This window comes from Oryctolagus cuniculus, chromosome 7 (assembly GCF_051225735.1).
Source record: "Oryctolagus cuniculus isolate XC-2025 breed Fujian yellow rabbit chromosome 7, ASM5122573v1, whole genome shotgun sequence".
NCBI classification, from domain to species: Eukaryota; Metazoa; Chordata; class Mammalia; order Lagomorpha; family Leporidae; genus Oryctolagus; species Oryctolagus cuniculus.
Genome location: NC_142873.1, coordinates 78,969,478 through 78,995,745, shown reverse-complemented (window position 1 = coordinate 78,995,745; position 26,268 = coordinate 78,969,478). Strand labels below are relative to the sequence as shown.

The following is a 26,268-nucleotide window of genomic DNA, read 5'->3' as shown; positions in this document are numbered from 1 at the left end:
ATCTAGATTTTAATAAATAGCAAACAATCATATGTTTTAACCTAATGAGTTAATTCAGTTGCTCTCTGTGAATATTCTTCTAATGGTAGTTATTTCTTCTGCCTGGTACACTCTTCCCCCAAACAGTCCCAGAGTTTATATCCTGACTTCCTTCAAATCTCTGTGAAATGTCACACAGCACAGTCCACCTCCCTTACTCTGCCTTATTTTTCTCTGTAGTATTTACCACTTTCTGACATATTATATAACTTATTTATCATGTATGCATCTGTTTCATTAATTTTAATTAAAGATCCATATGACCAGTGACTTTTGTTCACGGTTATGCTTACTTCCCACAATTAGAATAGAACCTGTTACAAAATAGGTATTCAACAAATACAGTTTGAATGATGTCTATTACTTCTATTTTTAAAAATTCATTCATGGCAGGCGTCGTGGCTCACTACGCTAATCCTCCGCCTGCGGTGTTGGCACCCCAGGTTCTAGTCTTGGTTGGGGCGCTGGGTACTAGTCCCAGTTGCTCCTCTTCCAGTCCAGCTCTCTGCTGTGGTCGGGGAGTGCAGTGGAGGATGGCCCAAGTGCTTGGGTCCCTGCACCCACATGGGAGACCAGGAGGAAGCACCCAGCTCCTGGCTTCAGATCGGTGCAGCGCCGGCCGTGGCGGCTATTTGGGGAGTGAACCAACGGAAGAAAGACCTTTCTCTCTGTCTCTCTCTCACGGTCTAACTCTGCCTGTCAAAAATTTTTTTTATAATTTATTATTTATTTATTTGAAAGGCAAAGCAACAGTGAGGAAGAGAGGGGGAGAGTGGGAGAGAGACAGAGAGAGAGAGACAGAGAGACAGAGATTTTCCATCTACTGGTTCCCTCCCCAAATATCCCAATCATCTGGGGTAGGCCAGGCCAAATCCAGGAGCCAGTAACTCCATCCAGGTCTCTCACATGGGTTGCAGGGACCCAAGTACTTGAGTCATCAACGGCTGCTCTTCCAGGCACATCATCAGGGGTCTGGATCAGAAGCGGAGCAACTGGAATATGGGATGCCAGCACTGCAAGCAGCAGTTAATGCTCTGTGCCACAATGATGTCCCTATTACTTTTATACTTGATCTTAGCCAAAAGGCTGAGAAGCAATGTCGCTATTACTTTTTTTTTTTTTTTTTTTTACAGGCAGAGTGGACAGTGAGAGAGAGAGACAGAGAGAAAGGTCTTCCTTTTGCCGTTGGTTCACCCTCCAATGGCCGCCGTGGCCGGCGCGCTGCGGCTGGCGCACCGCGCTGATCTGATGGCAGGAGCCAGGAGCCAGGTGCTTTTCCTGGTCTCCCATGGGGTGCAGGGCCCAAGCACCTGGGCCATCCTCCACTGCACTCCCTGGCCACAGCAGAGGGCTGGCCTGGAAGAGGGGCAACCGGGACAGAATCCGGCGCCCCAACCGGGACTAGAACCCGGTGTGCCGGCGCCGCTAGGCGGAGGATTAGCCTAGTGAGCCGCGGCGCCGGCCCCCCTATTACTTTTAAGCATAACAAATTATCTCACCTCCAAAGATTTGATATTCTGTTTTCGTCTACTTTTTGTGTGGCTTGACGGGCAACATTCAGGATTTTACTCAGCAATTTATGTTATTCGGTTACTAATGTTTTTTTTCAAAATTATTAAATATTTATCCCAAATTACTTATTACAAAGCCTATATTTCTATAGATTAATTTCTTCTCTTACAAATAAGTGGTTCTTTCCTTTTTTATAAGCCTATTTTTTACCCTTTAAGTGATCCACTGAAGAATAAATGGGAATCTCAGATCTGAGTGAGATTTTTTACATTTTTTTTTTTTTTCTGACAGGCAGAGTGGACAGTGAGAGAGAGAGACAGAGAGAAAGGTCTTCCTTTGCCGTTGGTTCACCCTCCAATGGCCACCGCGGCCGGCGCACTGCGCTGATCCGATGGCAGGAGCCAGGTGCTTTTCCTGGTCTCCCATGGGGTGCAGGGCCCAAGCACCTGGGCCATCCTCCACTGCACTCCCTGGCCACAGCAGAGGGCTGGCCTGGAAGAGGGGCAACTGGACAGAATCCGGCACCCCGACCAGGACTAGAACCCGGTGTGCCGGCGCCGCTAGGCGGAGGATTAGCCTAGTGAGCCGCGGCGCCGGCCCTACAATATATTTTACAAACATACTATTACCTACAAGGTAACCTGTCAACATAAATGTCACACGGCTCTGAGGGAAGAGGAGTGGTAGATAGTTATGAGGAAGAGAATACTTACTGAGTACCCTTCAGGTAGGATATGCTATTCTTGTTTTGTCTAAAGATAAAAACTATACAGGGTTAAATTGTTTTCCCTGATTTATAAATGAGAATGCCAAAGTTTAGAAATCAGTAACATGCTCAATATCTGACAACTAAATGTGGCAGGGCCAGGGTTTGCATGTAACACTATCTAGTTCCCAAGCCCATGCTTTTCCTCCTGTATCAGAGATTTCCACTGGGGCAGTTTTGCCCCCTACCTCCAAAGAGGACATAGGGCAATTTCTGGAGACATTTTTGGTTGTCATTACTGGAGGTGGTGGTGGGGTAGGGTTTTCATACTGGTATCTGACAGGTAGGGGCTAAGGTTACTGCTAACTATCATGCAATGCACACGACAGCCCACACAATAAAGCATTATCCCTTCCAAACGTTAATAGCATTAAGGTTGATAAGTCCTGCAATATAATCTTAGGACAAATTACTATACATATGGTAAATATTTTTAAACATTAAACACAACAGATTAACAGAACCCTCATCAATGTTGATAGATTTACCTGGCAAGAAAATTAAATGGCAGTCAGTTTTAAATACCATCTTATGAACGTCTGAACCTCTACATTTAGATCACCCATAGAAGGGTGATTCTCCAGCTATTAAGACTAAGCCACACTGTACTTAAATCTATCCCATTAGCTATTTTGAAGCATACTAAAAATAAAGCACTCGAGTATGCAATGCATGAAGAACAATGACATTTCTCTCTCTCTCACTGATGCCAGTCTTCTGGCAGCCTCTTCCTCTTCACCTGTTCATTAATTCCTCAAGATGATTCTGGGCCTCTTCCCTTCTTTCCTCTTCCTGTGAACTCAGGCAAATTCTTTTTCTCCCCACATTGCTTCAATTACTTAACCTTTAACAGTCATGCACAAATCCACACCTTAATCTCCTGACTTGGGACCAAAACAAACATCTTTTACTTGTTTTACGAACTTTTTAAAATTATTTATTTGAAAGTAAGAATTATAGAGAGGGAGAGATCTTTTATCCACTGGTTCATTCCCCAAATGGCTACAACAGCCAGGGGTGGGCCAGACAGAAGCCAGGAGCCAGGAGCTTCATTTGGGTCTCCCAAGTGGGTACAGGGCCCCAAGCACTTGGGCCATCTTCTCTGCTTTCCCAGGCGCATTAGCAGAGGGCTGGACTGGAAGTGGAACAGCTGGGACCCGAACCAGCACCCATTGGGGATGCCAGTGCTGCAAGCAGCAGCGTAACCTGCTACGCCACAGTGCCAGCCGCTCATGAACTTTTTGAAGTACCCTTGTAGTACCTATCTTTTGGGATTCTGGAGAAACTAAGTAAGTTAGTAAACATAAATTACTTAGGATAGCATGTGGCACACAGTAAAAAGTACTGTTATTTAATTTCGTTATTTGATAAAAGCTACATATACTCAAGATTATCCTCTGAGAATGTTAATTGGTAAAAAAAATCAAGAGTTTTGAAAAAACATGAAATTTCCTTTATTTTTGCTAGAAAGTTTTAGACACATATCAAAAACAAAATAAAAAATTAAAAAGGGATAAGTCATTTAAGTTATACAACAATTTGCAATCAAAGTCTTAGGAATCTCCCAAATCCAATCAATGTGCCCTGGACAGAATCACAGACCAGCATTGGTAGATTGTGATATCAACAAAGACAACTTCCATATAAATAAATAGCACTTAAAATGAAGAAAGACCATATTCCTAGAAAGAACACAATGTTCCCTAGAGTCAAGAAGGGGAGTCCAAAGACAGAAAATCTGGCAGTGTGTTCCCAACACTGTGTCCCAGGAAGAAACTGTTCCTGATCCACAAACAAGATCCTTTCCCAATGTGGAGAATGATATCTTAGACCATTTCAGTGGGAAAATATTGGCCAGTAAGGTCAGTAAGGTCACTCAGCTTTCTCTTCTTGTAACATTATACACAAAAATATTTTGTGTAATATATTTCTTAATTAAAATTTGGCTTTCCATAACCACTCCAGCTGGAGAAAGGGCTGCTCCTTAAAAATGAGCCTGTTACTTCTACTTCTCAATGTAAATTAACAGTTAAAATGCCACAGCTGCCTCCCTAAACCAGAAGTAATAGTGCTCCTTGTAAAGCCTTCACTTAGACTTCCCAGCATTTCTTTCATTTATTCTGCTTCCTTACTGCTAGTTGCCTCCATGTTTCTCTCTTGCACCAGACTCTATCTACCTTAAGGTACAGAAACATTCCTAGTTTCTTTTTTGTCTTCCACAGTTTCCTACTGTGGAAGTTTAAGTTGATTCTTAAATGTGTGATACATAAAAGAAGGGATGAATAATGGCATCATGTGATTATTCTCTTCCCAAATAAAGACTAAAAAGTAAACACAAAGATAGAACTTACCTTATTCTTTTCATTTTGAATAATTTCTAAGAGCTGGGTTATATGCCCTTCTTCTAGGCATCTTTGGCCTGCTATCTGAAATAGGCCAAAATCTTCTTCTTTAAAGTCTTGCTCTTCTAGTATTTGCTGGTAAAAACAAAACAAAAAACTAAGTACTTTAATGATCTCAAAATCCACTGTACCAAAGAAACCGAGGGAAAAGGATCAGTATTAACAGTAAAAAGGTTATTTAGATCAGTATGTTACCTGGAGAAATAATCCAATGTGCCTTCCTGCCCTCATTCTATTTATAGATCAAAAGGAGCAGGGATTAAAGAAGATAAACACAAAACTATTTAAAAATAATCTATACCCTTAGGTGTTTTGAAAGGTATTTAACTTTACAAAAAGACAAAAAAATCACTTACACATCTTTTTATTATGGATTGAAGTTCCTCTACAGCCATTTCTCCTTATATATCCTAGTTCTGTCGCTGAAATGTACTAAGAAAAACAGTTAACTGTGTAATATCCCACTGATGTATTCATGCATACATAACTTATGATGAACATTAGTAAACAATAAAGAAAATGCAAAGTTTTGTAGTCGAAATGTTACTACTACTTATAGTAAGAAATCAACGATTTTTTAAGACTCTTGCATTTTTTTTCTTATTCACCTTTTAAGTCTTCCAGGAGCATAGTTTTCAGATACCTTAAATAACAAAAACAAAAACCCAAGGAGCACTCCCAAAAAGCGAGGCAAATACAAAAGTATTTCCAAAAGGCGGACTTGAAATAAAAATTTTGTTCGGCAATTGTTTACTTTTTAATACAAAGTTGACCCAAAAAGGGGGGAGGGTGCAATACAACTAAACCACCCAGAGAGGGTGAAGGCTCAGATGCCCTCCATCCCATGTCTGAGAGCTGCAGTCCCCAAAGTCATCAATCCGGCGAAACCGCCCCGCCGAGCCCCGGCAAGCGCTCAGGAGCAGGGCACCGCTCCGCCCCCGCTCACCGTCGCTGGCCCCGCGCCTCCAGGCCCGCAGAGCCGGCGCAGGTCAGCAGGGTCTTCAGGCAGCGCGCTCACAGGCCGGTAACACCCTCGCACGCGTGCGGGCGGCATCCAGAGGAGGCCATTTCTCCGGCTCGCCCAGACGTTCCGGCCCCACCACCCAGCGGGGGCCTCCAAGGCCCGCGGCACCCAGTCCTCCGCCGCTCACCAGCAGCCGCGAGCCCCTGCCGCCCCACGGCTCTCGGCGCGTCCACCTACCGGCCAGACCTCGCGCCTTCTCTACCCACTCCACCACCTCGTCTTCGGGCCGCGCAGGTCGCTCTCCCGGCCCCGCCCCCGGCCCCGCCCCGCCGCGGCAGGCCCGCCCCGCGCTGTGCGTAGGGGGCGGGGCCTCGCGGGGGCGGGAGTCGCCGGAGGAGGTTCCTGGCTTTCTCAAGGCTGACTCCCATGGCTGACTGGCTGGAGTCGTGTTCTCCCGGCCGGAAGGCCCGGGCTCCTCGCGCCTCCCGAAACGCCAAAGGTAGGAACAGGGTCCTCTTCCCCCGTTTGGAGCCCCGGGACAGGATCCCGACGGAATTCTGGCCGGAGGCGCGTGGGTGCTCTCGAAAGACTGCCCTAGGGGAGGGTTGTCTGGTGCAGAGGAGGCCTAGAGCTTTGCACCGCAGTCCTTGCGCGTTTTGGGAAAGATCTCCCCGTTGGAGCTGAACCCTTGATACGGGGGTTGTGTGAAGGAAAGGGCAGTGGGGGTTCTGGGAGCCCAGAGCTGGGGTCCCCAGGGTGGGCGAGTGACCAGGGCGAGGTTGGCAGCGTATACAATCTGCCTTAAACCTTGGACCTGTCCTCGGAGGTGTTGGACTCGCCTCTCTCCTCCTGGGAGTGAACGGTTGGGGGATTGTGAGAAAGTACTCCGATCTCGGATTTTTAGGAGTGCTTGATTAAGCAGCTGTGACACTGAGCCTATTCAGTCACCAAAAGAGATAACGTTGTAACTAAGAAAAATGAGGGAGTAGTTAATTTACAAAGAAATTGGTTTCCCTTCCAGTTGCGTTTTGATTTACACATATAATTGGAAATGAAAAAGAGAAGGTGGGCTACAGTTTGTTATTTGGGTAGGAGTCTGCTGCATCTGATATGTTGGTGTAGAGTTGACCTATATATATAGTTCTTAAATTGTAGGCACTAAACAGACAAGAGCCTTGAAATCAGAAGATGCTTCTAAAAGGTAAGAGAACTGCTTGAACAACTGCATTCGCTTATCTGTGTGCCTTGAATTAATTAAACCAGTCTTTATTATTAAACCAGTATTAATTAAACCAGTCTTTATTATTAAACCAGTATTGTATTAATTAAACCAGTCTATTGGGAGACAATTATGATGCAAGGAAAGCACTGTAAGTTGTTACATCCCTCTCCTCCAGGCTTTAAGAGAACCAAACTAGAGGGTGGGCACTTGGTGCAACTGTTAAAATGCCACTTGGGGTGGTCTGTGTGCCATGTCAACATGCATGGGATCCAGTCCTGGCTCCATTTCCAATTCCAGCTTCCTTCTAATGCACACCTTGGGAGACTGCAGGTGATGACTCAAGTAGTTGGGACCCTGCAACCTACTTGGGAGTCCCAGATTGAGTTCCTGGCTCCTAGCTTTAGCAGGGCCAACCCTGGCAGTTGCAAGCGTTTGGGGAGTAAACCAGTAAAAGGGAGATCTCTGTCTCTCTGCCTTTCAAATGAATTAAATAAAACAAAACCAACCTAGACACTCAGACTGCTGGTTAAAGATACCAATATCTGTAGGAAGGTGTCTGGTAACAACGTTACTGATTTACCCAGATCCCCCTTCCCACCTTTTTAGGTACACTCTTCTTTTATTGCTTTATATGTTAGAGACTGAGTCACTGTTCAGACATGTCTCTGGCACTCTGAAAAACCTTTCTGTTGTTTGTTACATAAAGTCCAGATTTTCATCAAAAAGCTATCCTGTACTGTCTTTTGATTTCTTCAAAGGCAAGATATGGGTGGGTGTTTGGCCTAGTGGTTGAGAAGCCACGTGCCACTTCGAAGTCTGGGTTCAATTCCTGGCTCTAGCTTCTAACTTCAGCTTCCTGCCGGTTCAGACCCTGGGAGGCAGCAGTGATGGTTCCAATAATTAGGTCCCTGCCAACTACATGGGAGACCTGGATTGGATTCCCAGCTTCTGGCTTCAACCCTAGTCTAGCCCTAGCCATTGCAAGCATTTTCTGAATGAACCATCATATGGGAGTTCTTTATCTGTCTCTCTCTCTGTCTCTTTGCCTCTCAGGTAAATTTTTTTTTAAAGGCAAGATACTATCTCATGTCACAAGTTTTCTGGAAAAGGAACAGTCAGTGAAGGGGCTTAAAAAGTGTGTGTGTGTTTTTGCGTGTATATGTATATATAAATCATATATATGATTTATCACTTTCTGAAGATTCACTAATCTTATATTCACTTTGGCCTTAATTTACTCATTCCTTCAGAAATTATTATTATTTTTGACAGGCAGAGTGGACAGTGAGAGAGACAGAGAGAAAGGTCTTCCTTTTTTTCTGTTGGTTCACCCTCCAATGGCCGCTGCGGCCAGTGCACCACACTGATCCGAAGCCAGGAGCCAGGTGCTTCTCCTGGTCTCTGGTCTCCCATGCGGGTGCAGGGCCCAAGCACTTGGGCCATCCTCCACTGTACTCCCTGGCCACAGCAGAGAGCTGGACAGGAAGAGGAGCGACCGGGACTAGGACCTGGTGTGCTGGCGCCGCAGGCGGAGGATTAGCCTAGTGAGCCGCGGGCGCCAGCCTCCTTCAGAAATTATTTACTGAGGATGAGATATTTCAAACTTTTGTTAGGCTCTGAGGGTGTGATGTTAACATAGTAGACATAGTTCTTGTCTAGTGAAAAAGAGACATACTAATTAAACCAATGCAAATAGCAAAGTGATAAGTTAGGCTATGATGTTAGGAGGAGGAAGTAATAACAAAAGTCCAGTGAAGTTGAGGGTGGTAGGGAAGTTGGCTGTGGGTTTCCAGGGAAAAAACTTCTCTGAGGAAATACCAATGAAGCTGAGCCATGAAGGCTAAATAGGTGTGAACCATATAAAGAGTAGTGAGACGAGACCTCCAGCCAAAGAACCGCTTCAAATAAAGAGATGCCGAGGGTGAGGTGCCACACTAGCGCAAGGGAAGAAAGCATGAGGAAGGCTCAGACGGAGACTGGGAGGCTGTGATGAGACGTGAAGATTGTCTACGTGCGAAGGCGAAAGCTTTAAGAAACAACGTAGTGGGATTTAAGTTCTAAAAGTTTGTTTTTTGTTTTTTGGTTCTTTTTTGACAGGCAGAGTTAGACAGTGAGAGAGAGACAGAGAGAAAGGTCTTCCTTCCATTGGTTCACCCCCCTAATGGCTGCTATGGCCGGCGTGCTGTGCCAATCTGAAGCCAGGAGCCAGGTGCTTCCTCCTGGTCTCCCATGTGGGTGCAGGGCCCAAGCACTTGGGCCATCTTCCACTGCCTTATCGGGCCACAGCAGAGAGCTGGCCTGGAAGAGGAGCAACTGGGACAGAACCAGTGCCCCAGCTGGGATTAGAACCCGGGGTACCGGCGCCGGAGGCGGAGGATTAGCCTAGTGAGCTGCGAGACCAGCCAAAGTTCTAAAAGTTTTAAAACCCGAGGAGTGGTGGTCATCCATGAGTGGAGAACTGGATGGCTCTGGGGTCTGTTTTAGAGAGTATTTCCCTGTGGAGTAACATAATACTAACTTTTGGAAATATCGAGTGTGATGGTGATTTGCAGCTGTCCTTATAACTGATCTGACCACAATCCTGTGGAGATCACATTTCCTACAATTTGAGCAAAATAGGTAAGCTTTGAAATCTGTTTTGAGCAGATCACCCAGGATGCTGAAACAACTGAAAAAAAAAAAAGAAAGAAAAGAAATCCGTAGGAGTAGCCAAATAATTGTTGAGAGAAGAGACCCTCTAAAATAGTTTATTCAAACTGAAAAATACGTCTATATTGAATCCAGGCAACTACTATTAAAACAGATATTGAATAGACTTGATAAAATAGGGATTAATTCTACTTCTCTCACAAAATTTTTTCTTTGAAAATGTTAACATGTAATGAATGCATTAATTAATATTCAATGAATTAATAAATAAATACTTTTACAATTCTTAGTTTCAGTCCTATTGTAACTATTGTTAGATGTAACCCACATAAGCAAAGGTTCTAATTTTAAGGCTATCAAGGGGTCTTGAGAACAAAAAGTTTGTGAACTGCCCCTGTATATGCACTTCCTATTGTATGTTGGGGCAGAGGGCAGCAGCTCTAGTATCTATCAGTGAAGAGGAATGTGGCTGTTATCACAGGTTAGAGTGATTGATGAGACAGCAGTTTTGTAATGTGGGTTGTCTATTGATCTTTTTTTCCCCAAATATTTAAATTTTTTTTTTTGAAAGGCAGAGTTACAGACAGAGAGACAGACAGGCAGCAGACACATCTTCAATCCACTGGTTCTCTCTCCAAACGGCCACAATGGCTGGCGCTGGGCCAGGCCAAAGCCAGGAGCCTGGAATTCTATCCAGGTCTCCCACGAGGGTGGCAGGTGGCCAAGTACTTGGGCCATCTTCCACTGCTTTCCCCAGTAAATTATCAAGGGGCTCAATTGGAAGTGGAGCAGCTGAGACTCCAACCAGTGCCTATATGGGATGCCGGCATCAGCAGCAGCAGCTTAACCCACTATGCTACAACTCCGGCCCTGTCTACTACATGGCGAATCTTTTATTGGTAGACAGCAAAATGATAAAAATAAATAATGAGTTTTCATGAAACTAAATATTCAGTATAAAAAATGGCCATATAAACTGTATTCATGTATTTTATACTTCTTTCATATAAAAATAGCCTTTATGAAATGATGGGAGAATGAATGTTGCAAAATTCTTGTTTTAAGATTCCTGTTAGGTGAATTGTTGGCAAAACTACATCAGTTCTCCAATTTGTTTTTGTAAAGTGTGTTGCTCCAGGCAAGTCTAAAGTCTAAGATATCGATGATGAAAACTAGGATGAAAAGTGACTGCTGGCCAGCACCGTGGCTCAATAGGCTAATCCTCTGCCTTGCGGCGCCAGCACACGGGGTTCTAGTCCTGGTCGGGGCGCCGGATTCTGTCCTGGTTGCCCCTCTTCCAGTCCAGCTCTCTGCTATGGCCAGGGAGTGCAGTGGAGGATGGCCCAAGTCCTTGGGCCCTGCACCCGCATGGGAGACCAGGAGAAGCACCTGGCTCCTGGCTTCAGATCAGCGGGATGCGCCGGCCGCGGCGGCCATTGGAGGGTGAACCAACGGCAAAGGAAGACCTTTCTCTCTGTCTCTCTCTCACTGTCCACTCTGCCTGTCAAAAAAAAAAAAAAAAAAAGTGACTGCATTCTAGATCTGAATGTGAGAGGTATGTCAAGGTCCAAGAAACCAGCAAAGGTGGTTTTGGTAGGCAAGCAGAGACCAGGACAGGAGAGAAACAAATGAGTCACCAGTATGGTTGATATCTTTGGTCTATGGCACCCTCAATCCTGTTGCACAGTAAGATTAAGCACTTTTTTTTTTAGATTTATTTATTTATTTGAAAGTCAGAGTTACACAAAAAGAGAAGGAGAGGCAGAGAGAGAGAGAGAGAGAGAGGTCTTCCATCCGATGGTTCACGATCCAATTGGCTGCAATGGCCACAGGTGCGCCAATCCGAAGCCAGGAGCCAGGAGCTTCTTCCAGGTCTCCCACGTGGGTGCAGGGGCCCAAGTACTTGGGCCATCTGCCGCTGCTTTTCAAGGCCATAGTAGAGAGCTGGATTGGAAGTGGAGCAGCTGGGTTTCGAACCGTCGCCCATATGGGATGCCAGTGCTTCAGGCCATGGTGTTAACCCACTGCGCCACAGCACCGGCCCCTATCTAAGCACTTTTTAAAAAATGCCCAAACCGGCCGGCGCCGCGGCTCACTAGGTTAATCCTCCGCCTTGCGGCGCTGGCACACCGGGTTCTAGTCCCGGTCGGGGCGCTGGATTCTGTCCCGGTTGCCCCTCTTCCAGGCCAGCTCTCTGCTGTGGCCAGGGAGTGCAGTGGAGGATGGCCCAAGTGCTTGGGCCCTGCACCCCATGGGAGACCAGGAGAAGCACCTGGCTCCTGCCATCAGATCAGCACGGTGCACCGGCCGCAGCTGGCCGTGGCGGCCATTGGAGGGTGAACCAACAGCAAAGGAAGACCTTTCTCTCTGTCTCTCTCTCTCTCTCTCACTATCCACTCTGCCTGTCAAAAAAAAAAAAAAAAAAAAAAAAAAGCCCAAACTATGCCCTATCCTCAGAATTCTAATTTAGTCTACGGTGGAACCTAGACATAGTACCTTTTTTTAAAAGGTCTCCTCAGATGATCTTAATGTGCAGATGGGATTTTAAAACTACTGTTTTAGGGACTATTGTTTGATCATCCAATCTCTGCTTTTATATTCTGTAATGCAAGGGTACCAGCAAAGGCTCACCTAGTCCCACTAGTAAAAGGCAAGAACAAGCTTTCCTTGCAATTTTTTTTTTTTTTTTAATTTATTTGACAAGCAGAGACAGAGAGAAACAGACAGACATAGAAAGCTCGCATCCTCTGGTTCACTGCCCACATCTTCACAGTGGCTGGATTTGTGGTTGGGGCAGGAGCTGGAAACACAATCCAGGTCTACCACATGGATGCCAGGAACTCAACCCTTGAGCCAAGGTTGCCTCTCAGGGTCTACATTAACAGGAAGCTGGAGTCAGGAGCTGGAGGTGTCAAACCTGGGTACTCCAATACGGGGCACAGGTCATCTTAACTAAGATTTCAACCATTGACCAAATGCCTGCCCCAAATCATACATTCTCCACAACAAAAGTAAGTGAACGCATCTTTCAAATGTGACTCTGTTTTGTTAATTGACTACCAGTTAACTTTGAGACTTGACAGAAATTTCTGCTTATAAAAACAACAGATGTCATGTTTTTTCCTCTCTAATCTGTTTGGATTTCTGGCTACTTACCAAAGAAAAAGCATCCCTTTTTAGATACACGTGAGAGTGAAGAGTATAAACTCTTAATAGGAAAAAAAAAATCTCGTCCTGTTAACTATAGAAGTCACTAAATGCTTGCTTGTGTTCTGATCCTGGCAGTAACCATTATGACTGATTTTTTTGGTCTATACAGGGCAACAGCTAGCTTGTTTTATTTTTGAAGAGTGTTGGATCAACAGTAACAGTTATTAAAAAAATATGAACTTGGGGCTGGCATTGTGGCTTAATGGGTTAAGTCGCCGTCTGCAATGCCGGCATCCCATGTGGGTGCCAGTTCAAGTCTCAGCTGCTCCACTTCCAATCCAGCTCCTTGCTAATTAGCCTAGGAAAGCAGAGGAGGATGGCCAAGTGCTTGGCTCCCCGCACTCATGTGGGAGACCCAGAAGAAGGTCCTGGTTCCTGGCTTTGACCTGGCCCTGCCCTGGCCATTGTGGCCATTTGAGGAGTGAACCAGCAGATAGAAGATCTCTCTCTCTCTATCTTTCTGTAACTCTGCCTTTCATCGCATAAAATCTTTAAATGTGTGTGTGTGTGTGTGTGTTTGTGTGTAGGCACAACAGTGGGTTAGGCTAGTGTTGGATTTAAAACATGGAATATTGGACATAATAAAGCTCATATATAGATTAACTTTCTCATTAAAATTTTAGGAAGGCAGAACTAGAAGCAGCTGTGAGAAGGAAGATTGAGTTTGAGAGAAAAGCTCTACGTATTGTTGAACAGCTCTTGGAAGAGAATATTACAGAAGAATTCCTAATGGAATGTGTATGTGTTAAGTTGGTAAATTATTAGTTTTGTGGTATAATATCTTTAAATCAGTACAACATGAAATGTATTTGCATTATTGAAATCTTTGAAACTGTTTTCAGTCATTACATATATCTAACAAGCTATATAACTTGTACCTTTTAAAATAATCAAGTGCCATGCATTTTTCATTGTATAATGACTTCCAAATATGCTAATGAAAAATAACAAGTACATAGCAAAATGATTATAGGTAATAATGTATGCTTCAAAATTACTAAAAGAGTAGATTTTTAATGTCCTCACTGCAAAGAAATGATAAGTATATGAACTGGATTTGTTATGACCTAATTTGCTCATTCCACAATGTATATATGTGTTGAAACATGTACCCCATAACTGTATACAGTTATTATTTGTCAATTAAAAATAAGAAGTTAAAGATGGATAGGTATATTTTACCCCTTCGTTGTAGTTCTTTTAATAAATCTGCTAATACCACTTGATTTTCCTCACTTTGTGTTTATGGTCACAGTGTCAGTTTTCTAATATGCTGTTGTGCTATTTTAACAAACAGTGTTATTTTTGTTAATGTAATTTATTTTGATATTTTTAAAAGCCTGGTTTATTAGTCTTTTATGACTAGACACAAAATAAGAAAATTGCAATCTGAATTAAATTTTTTTTTTAAGCAGCTTTATTGTGTTAAATTTTTGAATAAAAATCTCTTTTGTGTCATCATAATCCTTAAGAGAAAAAACTAAAACTCAGAGGTTCTGTTGCAAAAATAATTCTTGGCATATTTTGGAATTTTTTTTATTTTTTTATATTTTTTTTTTGACAGGCAGAGTGGGCAGTGAGAGAGACAGAGAGAAAGGTCTTCCTTTGCCGTTGGTTCACCCTCCAATGGCCGCCACGGCCAGCTGCGGCCGGCGCACTGTGCTGATCTGATGGCAGGAGCCAGGTGCTTTTCCTGGTCTCCCATGGGGTGCAGGGCCCAAGCGGTGTGCCGGCGCCGCAAGGCGGAGGATTAGCCTAGTGAGCCGCCGCGCTAAATAAGAGAAATATAAACAGGACAGTATTATAAATTGATATAGGTTACTGCATCAGAATCTACATGCATGATGACACTAAAGAAAACAGACAAAACAGAAATGCTTCATTTGTAACAATGTCACTTTCAACAAAGAGTATAGCAATTACTGTGAAAACTGAAAAACTTGTTAAAGTTCTCGAAGTTGTGAAACAAGAAAAGCAATGTGAACATGAAGATGTCAAAGGAAAATATTTGATGTCAGCTTCTTACCATTCTGTGCAGTTTTTTCAGGAGCAGAAAAGTTTTGGACAGAAATTTGCTGAAGAGTGACAATGAAATCTTTTAATATAACTTTTTTTTCAGATTTTACTTTTAGAAAATAAGTAAAATCATATTTTATTAACTTTACATTGTTAGTATACTTTTTGAATAAATGTATCTTTAAAAATTTTTGGTTAACATAATTGTATACCTTTATGGGGCACAGTGCAGTATTTCAACTCATGCATACAACACTCACTGATCAAATCAGGCAATCAGCATCCTTACCTCCCCCCGCTTCCTCCTCCATGTTTGAAGCCTACCAGCTCCTCTCCTCCAGTTCTTTATGCAATGTGTAATGCATTATTGTGTTCTGTAGTCACCTTGCTGCCTTTGTCCTTGTTCCTTCAACTCTTCCCTTCAACTAATAGTCTCTAGTCACTTGAATATGACTTTTTTTAAAAATAAAAGATACTGTCATTATTCAGCTTTGCTATAGCTGTATCATCACTTCTCTGTCTCAGAATTACTTCATAAACTTATCTATTAATATGCATAATCTGCTGTGGCAGACATGTTTGTTTTAATAATACCATTTTTGGGGTGCTAACTATATGTCAAACACTTTAAGTGGCTTTTATTTTCTCCTCTAACTTCAGAGTTTTTAAGGTGGATACTATTGTCTGTGTTTGCAGATGAGATTCTTGAAGCTTAGAGAGCTGATAAGTCGCATTTCCATTGATCTGGGAGAAACCTCTGTCTCATTTCTTTATAGGGTATGTTTATCACACCTGCTCACTACAGTGATGTCGTGGATGAGCGTTCTATTATCAAACTCTGTGGCTACCCTTTATGTCAAAAGAAACTGGGAATTGTAAGTAACTAGTGTTTTTTTCTTTTTTTTTAAAGTACTTCCAGGCTTTTGTGATTTTTTTTTTTGCTCTAAGGTTTCTTTAGCTTTTTTTTTTTTTAAGATTTATTTATTTGAAAGGCTGAGTTACAGAGAGGCAGAGGCAGAGGCAGAGAGAGAGGTCTTCCATCCGCAGAGTGAGAGATAGGTCTTCCTTCTGCTTGTTCACTCCCCAAATGGCTGCAATAGCTGGAGCTGTGCTGATCTGAAACCAGGAGCCTGGAGCTTCTTCCAGGTTTCCCATCTGGATACAGGGACCCAAGGACTTGGACTATCTTCAACTGCTTTCCTAGGCTATAGCAGAGAGCTGGATCAGAAGTGGAGCAGCTGGGACTCAAACCAGCACCCATGTGGGTTCGGTAGGCTTTACCTGCTACTACACAGCGCCAGCCCATAACTAGTTTTTAAAATATAGGCCTTTATTTACTTATATATTTTTATTTAGCAAAATACTTACAGAAAGATCAGGAAATGAAATGATACACTAATGGTATGGATTAGCTAAATATGTGATGTGTAGAAGTCTTAATCTTGTAATATAATGTTCATGTTTATTACTTAGATTCTTTTGTAAGCTGTACTTAATTTTCCTTAGGTACCAAAACAGAAATATAAAATTTCTACCAAAACCAATAAAGTGTATGATATTACTGAAAGAAAGGTAAGTTTGAAGGCTATTTTCAAGGTAACAGCTAATTTTCAATATATGAAATAGAATTCTGAAAATAATTATAAAATCTTGCCTGTTAGAAAATAACTATGTTAAAAGTTTGTTTCTAGTTGTAAGTATTTCAGTCAAGGTACTAAAAAATTCCTTGCTTGAGCATCTCTTAAGACTTCAGTGTTTAAAACTTAAAAGTGCACAAATCTAGGCCAAGTAAATCATGGAACAGAATAACAGACTTACCAAATATGTGGACACTTGAAACATAGTACTGTGTGTGTTGTAGATTAATAAAGCAAGCATGGATTTTTCAGTACCTAGTACTGGCACAACTAGTTATCCAGATGGAAAAATGAGAATTGACCCCTGCCTCAGTTTACATGGAAACATCAATTTTATGTACTTCATGCCTCCAAACTATACACTTAATAAATAGTTAATATGCTAAATTTTATAGCAGTAGTAAAACATTACAAAGAGCTCAGTTGTCCATAAAGAATAAAGTGCAATATACTAAGACAATGAAGTATAATACACAGTGAAAATGAATAAGCTACCAGAATGAATCTAAAAATATAATTTTGAACAACAGAATAAAAGATAACAATACATGACAATATGATTCCATTTAGATAACATTTTAAAAAGGCAAAACTGGATGATAATGTTTTATAGGGGTAAGATACAGGTGGTAAAACTAAAGAAAAATAAGAGAATGTTTAACCCCAAATCTGTGATAATGGTTACTGCTGGGGCACATGGAGGGCAGTGCAGTTGGGGAGAAACACATGGAGGCCTTCAAAGGTACTGTATGTGAGTGGTAGATTCATGGGTTTTCTCTGTATTCTTTAAAATTACACATGTATTTTTTTTACTCTTCTGTATATAGTTAATATTTCACAATAAGAAAACTAGTTTTAAAATGTTCTTTTCAGTGTTTTTGCAGCAATTTTTGTTACAAAGCCTCTAAGTTTTTTGAAGCACAAATTCCTAAAACTCCAGTATGGGTTCGAGAAGAAGACAGGTAATTTAAATCATTATTTATACACATTTGCTCATGTAGTCTAATAATTTCTGTTTTTTTGAGCTAGGCTGAGAGGTCTAGTTGTCTGTAGAACATTACCATTTTAAGCTTAGTTATCAAGGATTTTTCACTTAGAAAATTCCTATATATACTGTTTGTTGACTGTTTTAGCTTTAATCACTAAGCAGGAACTATAACTCTAGTTTTATGCTGTACCAGTTATGTCTGTGAATACTGTTAATATAGTAATCCAGAATAAATATGTTATTTTTTTTTTCAGAAGATACTAGGTCTTGGGATCCAGCTGAACTCATTTTATTATTAGGAAACTATTTACTAAGATTAAAAAGTTCAGATTACTAATTCATTTCATCTCAAAGTCAGTACACTATTTTGTTAATTTAAAGAAAGCCAATTAAAAAGTGCCTCTTGGGAAATATTTAAACACTTGAGGTATTTTACTAGATGCTAAATTTGAGAAAATTTATTATTGAAAGTGAAATGGCATAATACACCAAAGGTAATCAAACTGTAACAAAGGCTTAATGAGATAATGTCCCAATTAATTCATGTTTGATAGAGTATTATAACAACACAAGGCAGTTACTTGTGGTAAGATAGTAAAGAGATATGCTAAATAAATGTAATCAGATGCAAGTTAACTGATGATATCTCTCTCAAAATTAATAAATAAATAAACAAGCAACCTTAGTCTTTATTGATGCCCACGATGATACCACTCTGAATTCAATTAGCATGGTTACAGTGATGACAGTACCTTTGATATCAGACATCTTTGCCTGCCAGTCCAATCCTGTGTGGTTTGAAATATGTAAAGCATATCACCTTGCTGTGCTTGTTAATTGAAATTAAAAAAATAGACTAAATAGTTCATCATTTCACCATCCAGCCTGTCAGCATTCTTATTTGGAGAATAAAATATCATGTCATTGTTAAAGGCATTAGGAAACCAAGAGCACCTTTTTCTTTCTTTCTCGCTCGCTCTCTCATGTTTATTTATTTTCATTTACTTGAAAGGCAATGTGGAATGATAGAGATCTTCCATCTGTTGGTTCACTGCCCAAATGACTGAAACAGCCAGGTCTAGGCCAGGTGGAAGCCCAGAGCCCAGAACACTATCTGGGTCTCCCATGTTGGTAGTGGGGACCCAAGTGCTTGAGCCATCTATGGCTTCCCAGGATGCATTAGTCCTGTTTTTCTCCCTTCTTAATGCTTCCTTCTCCAGTGCTGTCCATCACTTCCTCTTATCTCCTGAGCAACCATTCCCCACTATGACCTGTGCATTTTTTTAATCTTTTTTTATTTGTGTATTTTTAAAGAAAGATTTATTTATTTATTTGAAAGGCATCGTTACAGAGAAGCAGAGAGAGGTCTTCCATCCACTGGTTAAGTCCCCAGATGGCTTCAACGGCTGGAGCTGGGCTGATCCAAAGCCAGGAGCCAGGAACTTCTTCTGGTCTTCCTAAGGGGCCCAAGCACTTGGGCCATCTTCTATTGCTTTCCAGGCCATAGCAGAGAGCCGGATCAGAAGTGGAGCAGCCAGGACTCAAACCTGTGTCTATATGGGATGCCAGCAGTGCAGGCAGAGGCTTTACCTGCTACACCACAGTGCCAACCCCCTTGTGTATTTCTTTTCTTTTCTTTTATTTTTTTTTTATTTTTATTTTTATTTTTTTGACAGGCAGAGTGGACAGTGAGAGAGAGAGGGACAGAGAGAAAGGTCTTCCTTTTGCCGTTGGTTCACCCTCCAATGGCCACCGCGGCCGGTGCACTGCGGCCAGCGCAGTGCGCTGATCCGATGGCAGGAGCCAGGTGCTTCTCCTGGTCTCCCATGGGTGCAGGGCCCAAGCACTTGGGTCATCCTCCACTGCACTCCCTGGCCACAGCAGAGAGCTGGCCTGGAAGAGGAGCAACCGGGACTAGAACCCGGTGTGCCAGCGCCGCAAGGCGGAGGATTAGCCTAGTGAGTCACGGCACCGGCCCCCCTTGTGTATTTCTAAGGCTGGTGTTTCTTAGGTCATCTTTATTATTGCTTCCAAAGATATCTTCTCTGCTTCTTAAATAACCCTCTATTCCATTCTCATCTGCTTCAACTGCTTCAAACCATTTATCAAACCACCTTTTCTGCCATCCCTTTTTTCTTTTTTTGGGGGGGTGGTTGGTAAGATTTGTTTTATGTATTTGAAAGGTAGAATTACAGAGAGAGAGGGAAATAAAAAGAGAGAGAGCTTGCATCTACTCATTCATTACTCAAATAGCTGCAACAGCCAGGCTTAGGCCAGGCCAAAGCCAGGGTCTCCCACGTGGGTGTGGGGGCCCAAAGACTTGAGCCGTCTTCCACTGCTTTGCCAGGTGCATTAGCAGAGAGCTGGATCAGAAGTAGAGCAGCCAGAACACAAAATGGCATCCATGTGGTATGCTGGCATTGCAGGCAGTGGCTTAATCCATTATGCCACAGTGTTGGCCCCAGATCCCTGTTTTCTTAAAACATAGCTGTTGATACTTTGTACAGCTAATATAAAATGGTTGTTCCCTCTAATCACTTCCTTTAATCTTACCAACCTGTGTCCAGACAGAATGCCCACTTTTCCCCAAAACTTGAAACCTTGCCACTTTATATTTGTGGTTCTTGAAGTTTTACCTTATCTGTATTCCCGTCCCTACATCAGTAAAAAAGAAAGGTGAAAATGGCCTTTGTTTCCCTATCCTAAACTAAGCAATTTAATTCACAAAGTATATAGTATGTGCTTAGTACCTGGAAGGATACATCCATAGATATAAAACCCAACCTGTGAGTTTATTTTTGGAATGGTAGAACAAATACATGAATGAACAATTTTGTATTGGCTTTAGTAGGGATGATAGCAAAGTTAGGACCTTGTATAATGGAAAACTATGTACAAAAATGAGAAATTCATGGAAGTGGGTTGGGGTATTGAATATTGAAATAAGGAATCTAGGATAGTCTGCCCTTATCCACAAGTTTCACTCTCCATATTTTTGGTTACCCTGAAAGTGTTAAATGGAAATTTCCAGAAATAATGTTTAAATCGCATGCTTTCCAAATAGCATGATGAAATCTTGTACCATATTGCCCAGGACATAAATCATTTCTTTGTCTAATGTGTCCAGGCAGTATATCCTACCCACCTATGAGTTGCTTAGAGCCACATATGAAAAAAACATAGTACATAGGTTTTATACTGTCCACAGTTTCAGACATCCACTGGGGGTCTTGGAATATGCCCCCCACAGATAAGGAGGGAATGCTATATGTTGGAGGGAAAAACAGAAGATATAGAAAGGTAGGTAAAAAGTGGCCATGATAAGTTCAGTAAATCCTCAAGTCCTAGGGAGCCATCAAAGCCATAATTTAGTCTGGTATTGGTGTACAAGATAAAAAAGAATCACAAATAGCGTCCTTAGAAAATTTAATTCAGAGAAAAATTAAGTGGGAGTGGGCATTGTGTCTCAGCAGGTTAAACTGCTGTTGGGGATGTCTACATCCCATATCAGGGTGTTGGTTCAAGTCCCTACTGCTCCACTTACAATCCAGCTTTCTGCTAATCCATCCTGGGAGGCAACAGAAGATGACTCAAGTGCTTGGGCTCCTTCACTGACATGGGAGTCTTGGATGGAGTTCCTGGCTCCTGGCTTTAGCCTGGCCTAACCCTGGCAGTTGCAGCCATTTAAGAGTGAACCAGCAGATGGAAAATCTCTCTCTCTCTCTCTCTCTCTCTCACTCCCCTCTCTTATTCTTACTCTCCCTCTCTTACTCCCCTCTCTCTCTCTTACTCCCTCCCTTCTTCCTCTCCCTCTCCATTTCCCTGTCTGTCCCCCCACCCCACCACCACCCCACCTTTCAAGTAGATGAAAATACATACTTTTAAAAAGAGAAGATTACCTGTATTTCTTAGTGGTAGATTTTGAATGAGACCAGAGTTTTTTAATTTTTACTTTTATTTATTTGAGAGGCATGGAAAGAATGAATTAGTTCCCATCTACTGATTTAGAGAGAGAGAGAGAGAGAGCTCTAGCCATTAACTGACTCCCCAGACACCTGCAGCTGCACAGGAACTAGTCACTTGAGCCATAACTGCATTAGCAGGGGGCCAGAGTCAGAAAGCAGAGCTGGTATCAAACCCAGGCACTCCGGTATGGAACACAGGCATCTTAACTACTAAGCCAGGTGCCCACCTCAGACGCCAAGAGTCTATTCATCATATTCCACTTGATTAAAAGAAACCAGTGAGTAATCTATAAATATTCATCTGTCTCATTGTATAAAGTCACTATAGTCCTTATATTATGGTCATTTTATAACTATATTAGTATTTTCTGTATCTGGATGCATCATTGTTACCTTAATTTCTAAAATCTTAAAGGCAGGTATGATGCCAGTGTTATTTAATGAATCCACTAGAGGTCACTGTTTTTTTTTTTTACAGATGGATTGGTTTTTTTACTGTGTGCTAAGGGTAAGAATTTTAGAATTCAGCATTTAAAAAACTTGTCTAGTTGTTGCACACACATGGAAGTTCTACAGAAATGTTTTATTTTAAATAAAGTTTGTTCACATGTGGTATGAAGTACAACAGAACTAATTTTATTTATTTGAAAGTCAGAGTTAACAAACAGAATGGGAGAAATAGCAAGATCTTCCATCTGCTGGTTCACTCCCCAGATGGCCACAACAGCCTGGGCTGCACTGGGCTGAAGCCAGGAACCAGGAGCTTCTTCCAGGTTTTTTACATGGATAAGGGGCCCAAACACTTGGGCCATCTTCTGCTGCTTTTCCGAGGCAATTAGCAGGGAGCTGGATCGGAAATGGAGCAGGCAGGATACGAACTGGCTCCCATATGGGATGCCAGCATTGCAGGCAGCAGCTTTACCCACTACACCACCTAGCCATCCCCAAAATGGCTTCTTTTAAATAACAGCATTTAGTGGAGATATATTTTCATTATCTTAGTCTTTTTTTCTTTTTAAAGATTTATTTATTTGAAAGCCAGAGATAGAGAGAGATCTTCCATCTGCTTGTTCACTCCCCAGTTGGCTGCAGCGTCCAGAGCTGTGCCGATTGGAAGCCAGGAGCCAGGAGCTTCCTCCAGGTCTTTCATGTGGGTGCAGGGGCCCAAGCACTTGGGCGTCTTCTACTGCTCTCCCAGGCCATTGCAGAGAGTTGGATTGGAAGAGGAGCAGCTGGGACTAGAACCGGCACCCATATAGGATGCCGGCACTGCAGGCAACGGCTTTACCCACTATGCCATAGTGCTGGCAGATAGTATAAATTTATTTGCCTGATTCTAAATGCTAAAACCTAGTAGTTGGTCGGCGCTGCAGCTCACTAGGCTAATCCTCTGCCTGTGATGCCGGCACACCCGGTTCTAGTCCTGTATAGGGCGCCAGATTCTGTCCCAGTTGCTCCTCTTCCAGGCCAGCTCTCTGCTGTGGCCAGGGAGTGCAGTGGAGGATGGCCCAGGTCCTTTGGCCCTGCACCCACATGGGAGACCAGGAGAAGCACCTGGCTCCTGCCATCGGATCAGCACGGTGCGCCGGCCGCAGCGGCCATTGGAGGGTGAACCAATGGCAAAGGAAGACCTTTCTCTCTGTCTGTCTCTCTCACTGTCCACTCTGCCTGTCAAAAAAAAAAAAACAAAAACAAAAACTAGTAGTGGTCTCTTAAAATTTACAAGATGCTGCTTTATACTACAGTAAGCTCACTTTCTCGGACTTAACGAAAGATTTGGACAAATACATGAATTCTACCTCTATTCTTTTATCAAGACTTTGGAATCAGGGCTTTGTAGATTATCATTTTTAAAATTTGAAAACACAGCCGGCGCCAGGCTAATCCTCCACCTAGCGGCGCCGTCACCCCAGGTTCTAGTCCCGGTTGGGGCGCCGGATTGTGTCCCAGTTGCCCCTCTTCCAGGCCAGCTCTCTGCTGGCCCGGGAGTGCAGTGGAGGATGGCCCAAGTGCTTGGGCCCTGCACCCCATGGGAGATCAGGAGAAGCACCTGGCTCCTGCCTTTGGATTAGGGCGGTGCGCCGGCCGCAGCACACCAGCCGTGGCGGCCATTGGAGGGTGAACCAATGGCAAAAGGAAGACCTTTCTCTCTGTCCCTCTCTCTCTCACTATCCACCCTGCCTGTCAAAAAAAAAAAAAAAAAAAAAAAAAAAAAAAAAGATTTGAAAACACATTGGGAGGGGCTGGCGGTGTGGCTCAGTAGGTTAATCCTCCACCTGCAATGCCAGCATCCCATATGGGTGCCAGTTTTAGTCCTGACTGCTCCTCTTCCAGTCCAGCTCTCTACTATGGCCTGAGAAAGCAGTAGAAGATGGCCCAAGTCCTTGGGCTCCTGCACTTGTGTGGGAGACTGGAAGAAGCTCCTGGCTCCTGGCTTGGGATTGGCGCAGCTCTAGCTATTTCGGCCATTTGGGGAGTGAACCAGTGGACGGAAGACCTCTCTCTCTGTCTCTCCCTCTCACTTTCTGTAACTCTACCTCTCGAATAAAATCTTTAAAAAAAGAAAAGAAAGAAAGAAAGAAAGAAAGAAAAAGAAAACATATTGGAAGTCTAGGCTTATTTCATGGAAAGCAGCAATGCTCTCAGAAAATGGCTGCTGATGCCCTGTTAGAGACAAAACATTGACCTAGAATGGTCTGGGTCATGATGCAGAATGATCCTTTTCACATTGTGAGTTAGAAAAGTTTCACCCACATAGTGGCCAGAAACAGACCACATACATTTTGATATTCTAAAACAATGTGCTCATTTAGACAGACATGTACTTGCATTTATAAATCCTGTTTGATTAAATGTGTGCTTTGACAAGTCTTTGAAGGAGAGAAGTTTTTTGAATTGTAAATTAAAATCTAAAAATCTAACCAGGAAGGACAAATGTTGAAAACCAAATTATGATTTGAAAGATCAGATTGGGGTGAATGGTTAATGCTGACAGAGCTAAAAGCGCCATCATGTGGCCCAGAGTAGGGGATTTTCACACATGGCTTCTTGGCAATAAACAGTATAATCTCAGAGGTGCGGAAGCCAAAAACCTCTGCAGAGCAACTTTTAGAACCTCTTCCTGAACAGCCACCTCTGTTGCTCAGTATTGGAGAATAAAAGCTTTCTGAAACAGATTTTAACATGTCTGAAGCTATATTTAAAAAGTTTCCACCACAGCGGGGAATTGTAACCAGCTGCTTCTGTTGATTTATATATAATGTTCACATTCCAGATGATAGATATACAAATACATATACAAGGGAACTTCCAAACGTTTGTGGAAAACAGAATTAAAAGTTGTTTATTTTGGTGCAAGAATTTTTTTTGAAACCCATGCATAAATTTTTAATAATACACATTTCCCATAAACTTTTTGAAAACTCCCCTCGTGTGTGTGTGTATGTGTGTGTGTGTGTAGTGTGTGTAGGTTTTCTGACATAAGTTATTTGCAGTTTCAGATTTACTTTGCAAAAGTTACGACTAATCATCTAATTTATGCCTTAGTGAAAAGAAGATAAAAATGTTTGTAATTTGTTTTTTTAATTGAACTTATAGAACTATCTCCAGAGCAATACAAATTTTGAAGAAAATGGAAAATACTTAGCAGAAAGAGAAATAGCACTTTTAACAAACGAGAATTTTAATTTCACATATGAAAGGATAGAGCAATGTAAATTGTTACCTTGTTCATTCTAAAATAATGCATAGCAAAGACTGAAGTTTTATGTTGAGCCTTTCATCTAATACCTCAATAAACTCATCTAGTTTATTTTTAGCATCAGGTACCCTTCTTCATTTTATAGGACTGAAATCAGAGAGGATATTTAAGGTCACTGGTAAAGCAGATAACATCTAGACACAGTGTGGTGTTCTCTACCTGAAATCAGAGAAATTAAATGAAGGAGAAGAAAATAGTTTGTAAACTATAATGAGTTCCAATGATATATTAACCAAACATGGTATCCCCACAACTTTTGGTTGTTTTTTTTTTCTGATATTAATTATAGAGGCAATATGCTAGGGAAAAAGCTTATACTATGAAATCAGGCCTAAGTTCAAATACTTGATTTATTATTTATTAGCTGTGTAATCTTAGGAAGCTGGTTAACCTCTCAAAGCTTTAGGTTTACCTATGAAAAGGTTGTAAGTTATGTGAGGATTATATAAAATATAAAACCACTTAAGACAGTAAAAAAGTGCTGGTGATGCATGATAATAATAGTAAAAATGTAAATGTCCTTACTATCATTGAACTGCATACCTAAAAATTGTGTTAGATGGTAAATTTTATGTTAGATGTATTTTACTACAATTTTGAAAAACCTACCTAGCATATAGTAGGCATTTTACTTGTCTTTTTTAGAGGTTGAATTTTCTTTTAATTCTCAAAAAAGGTCAAATTGCATAGCTGGGGATTTCTTGTAAAACTGTCTTAAAGCATATTCATGATTTACAATAAGTTTACATTTTGATTACTCTTTGATTCCACCACACTTGGACCTCATTCTTACTTGGAACTACTCTGCCTTCAAGGTCTTGAAATAAGAGTTTCCCGTCTCTGACCACAGCCTCTATCTCATCTACAGCTATCTGTCTGTTTGGTGACCTCATTGTGACCTTCTGTCTCTCCCAGCTTTGTTCTTCTGGGCTGGCATACACTTATTACAGTTTCCTTGACATCCAGAGTCTGCTATTAGTATTGTCCTCTCAGTCAATCCCAGGTTCTTTCTCCCTTAACTTTCTGCCATGCCCACTTTCCCAACCTCTAGCCAACCTTTTATTCCTGTGCTTAAGTTTCTCAATGTTATTCGAAAAGTTCTCATCTAAGACCATTAACATTTCAGTTTCATTTAATT

At 42.0% G+C, this 26,268-nt stretch overlaps 2 protein-coding genes across 26 annotated transcripts in view; one reads left to right on the top strand and one right to left on the bottom strand.

Moving 5' to 3' along the window:
* GLMN (glomulin, FKBP associated protein) overlaps positions 1 to 6,039 on the bottom strand; it is a 39,338-nt gene extending 33,299 nt beyond the window's left edge. For 13 of the 18 annotated variants that reach the window (XR_016210911.1, XR_016210912.1, XR_016210914.1 and 10 more), the window contains exons 1-3: positions 5,921 to 6,039; positions 5,076 to 5,151; positions 4,669 to 4,794 (exon numbers count right to left, since the gene is read on the bottom strand). Coding sequence is in view for 9 of the 18 variants with exons in the window: in XM_089300355.1 (XP_089156481.1) it covers positions 4,669 to 4,794; positions 5,076 to 5,114 (165 nt within the window). In the remaining 9 variants the exon portion in view is untranslated. Of the gene's footprint in view, positions 1 to 4,668; positions 4,795 to 5,075; positions 5,152 to 5,665 lie in introns of all 18 variants that reach the window. The other 5 variants (XM_089300362.1, XM_089300363.1, XM_089300356.1 and 2 more) reach the window with 3 other exon arrangements.
* A 4-nt stretch (positions 6,040 to 6,043) lies between these two features.
* RPAP2 (RNA polymerase II associated protein 2) overlaps positions 6,044 to 26,268 on the top strand; it is a 96,886-nt gene continuing 76,661 nt past the window's right edge. For 2 of the 8 annotated variants that reach the window (XM_002715864.6, XM_089300368.1), the window contains exons 1-6: positions 6,044 to 6,182; positions 6,839 to 6,884; positions 13,388 to 13,502; positions 15,557 to 15,655; positions 16,287 to 16,352; positions 17,291 to 17,379. In XM_002715864.6, the coding sequence (XP_002715910.3) occupies positions 6,110 to 6,182; positions 6,839 to 6,884; positions 13,388 to 13,502; positions 15,557 to 15,655; positions 16,287 to 16,352; positions 17,291 to 17,379 (488 nt within the window). In that variant the 5' untranslated portion in view covers positions 6,044 to 6,109. Of the gene's footprint in view, positions 6,183 to 6,824; positions 6,885 to 13,387; positions 13,518 to 15,556; positions 15,656 to 16,286; positions 16,353 to 17,290; positions 17,380 to 21,505; positions 21,649 to 21,848; positions 21,879 to 26,268 lie in introns of those variants that run through there. The other 6 variants (XM_017346087.4, XM_089300365.1, XM_070078038.2 and 3 more) reach the window with 5 other exon arrangements.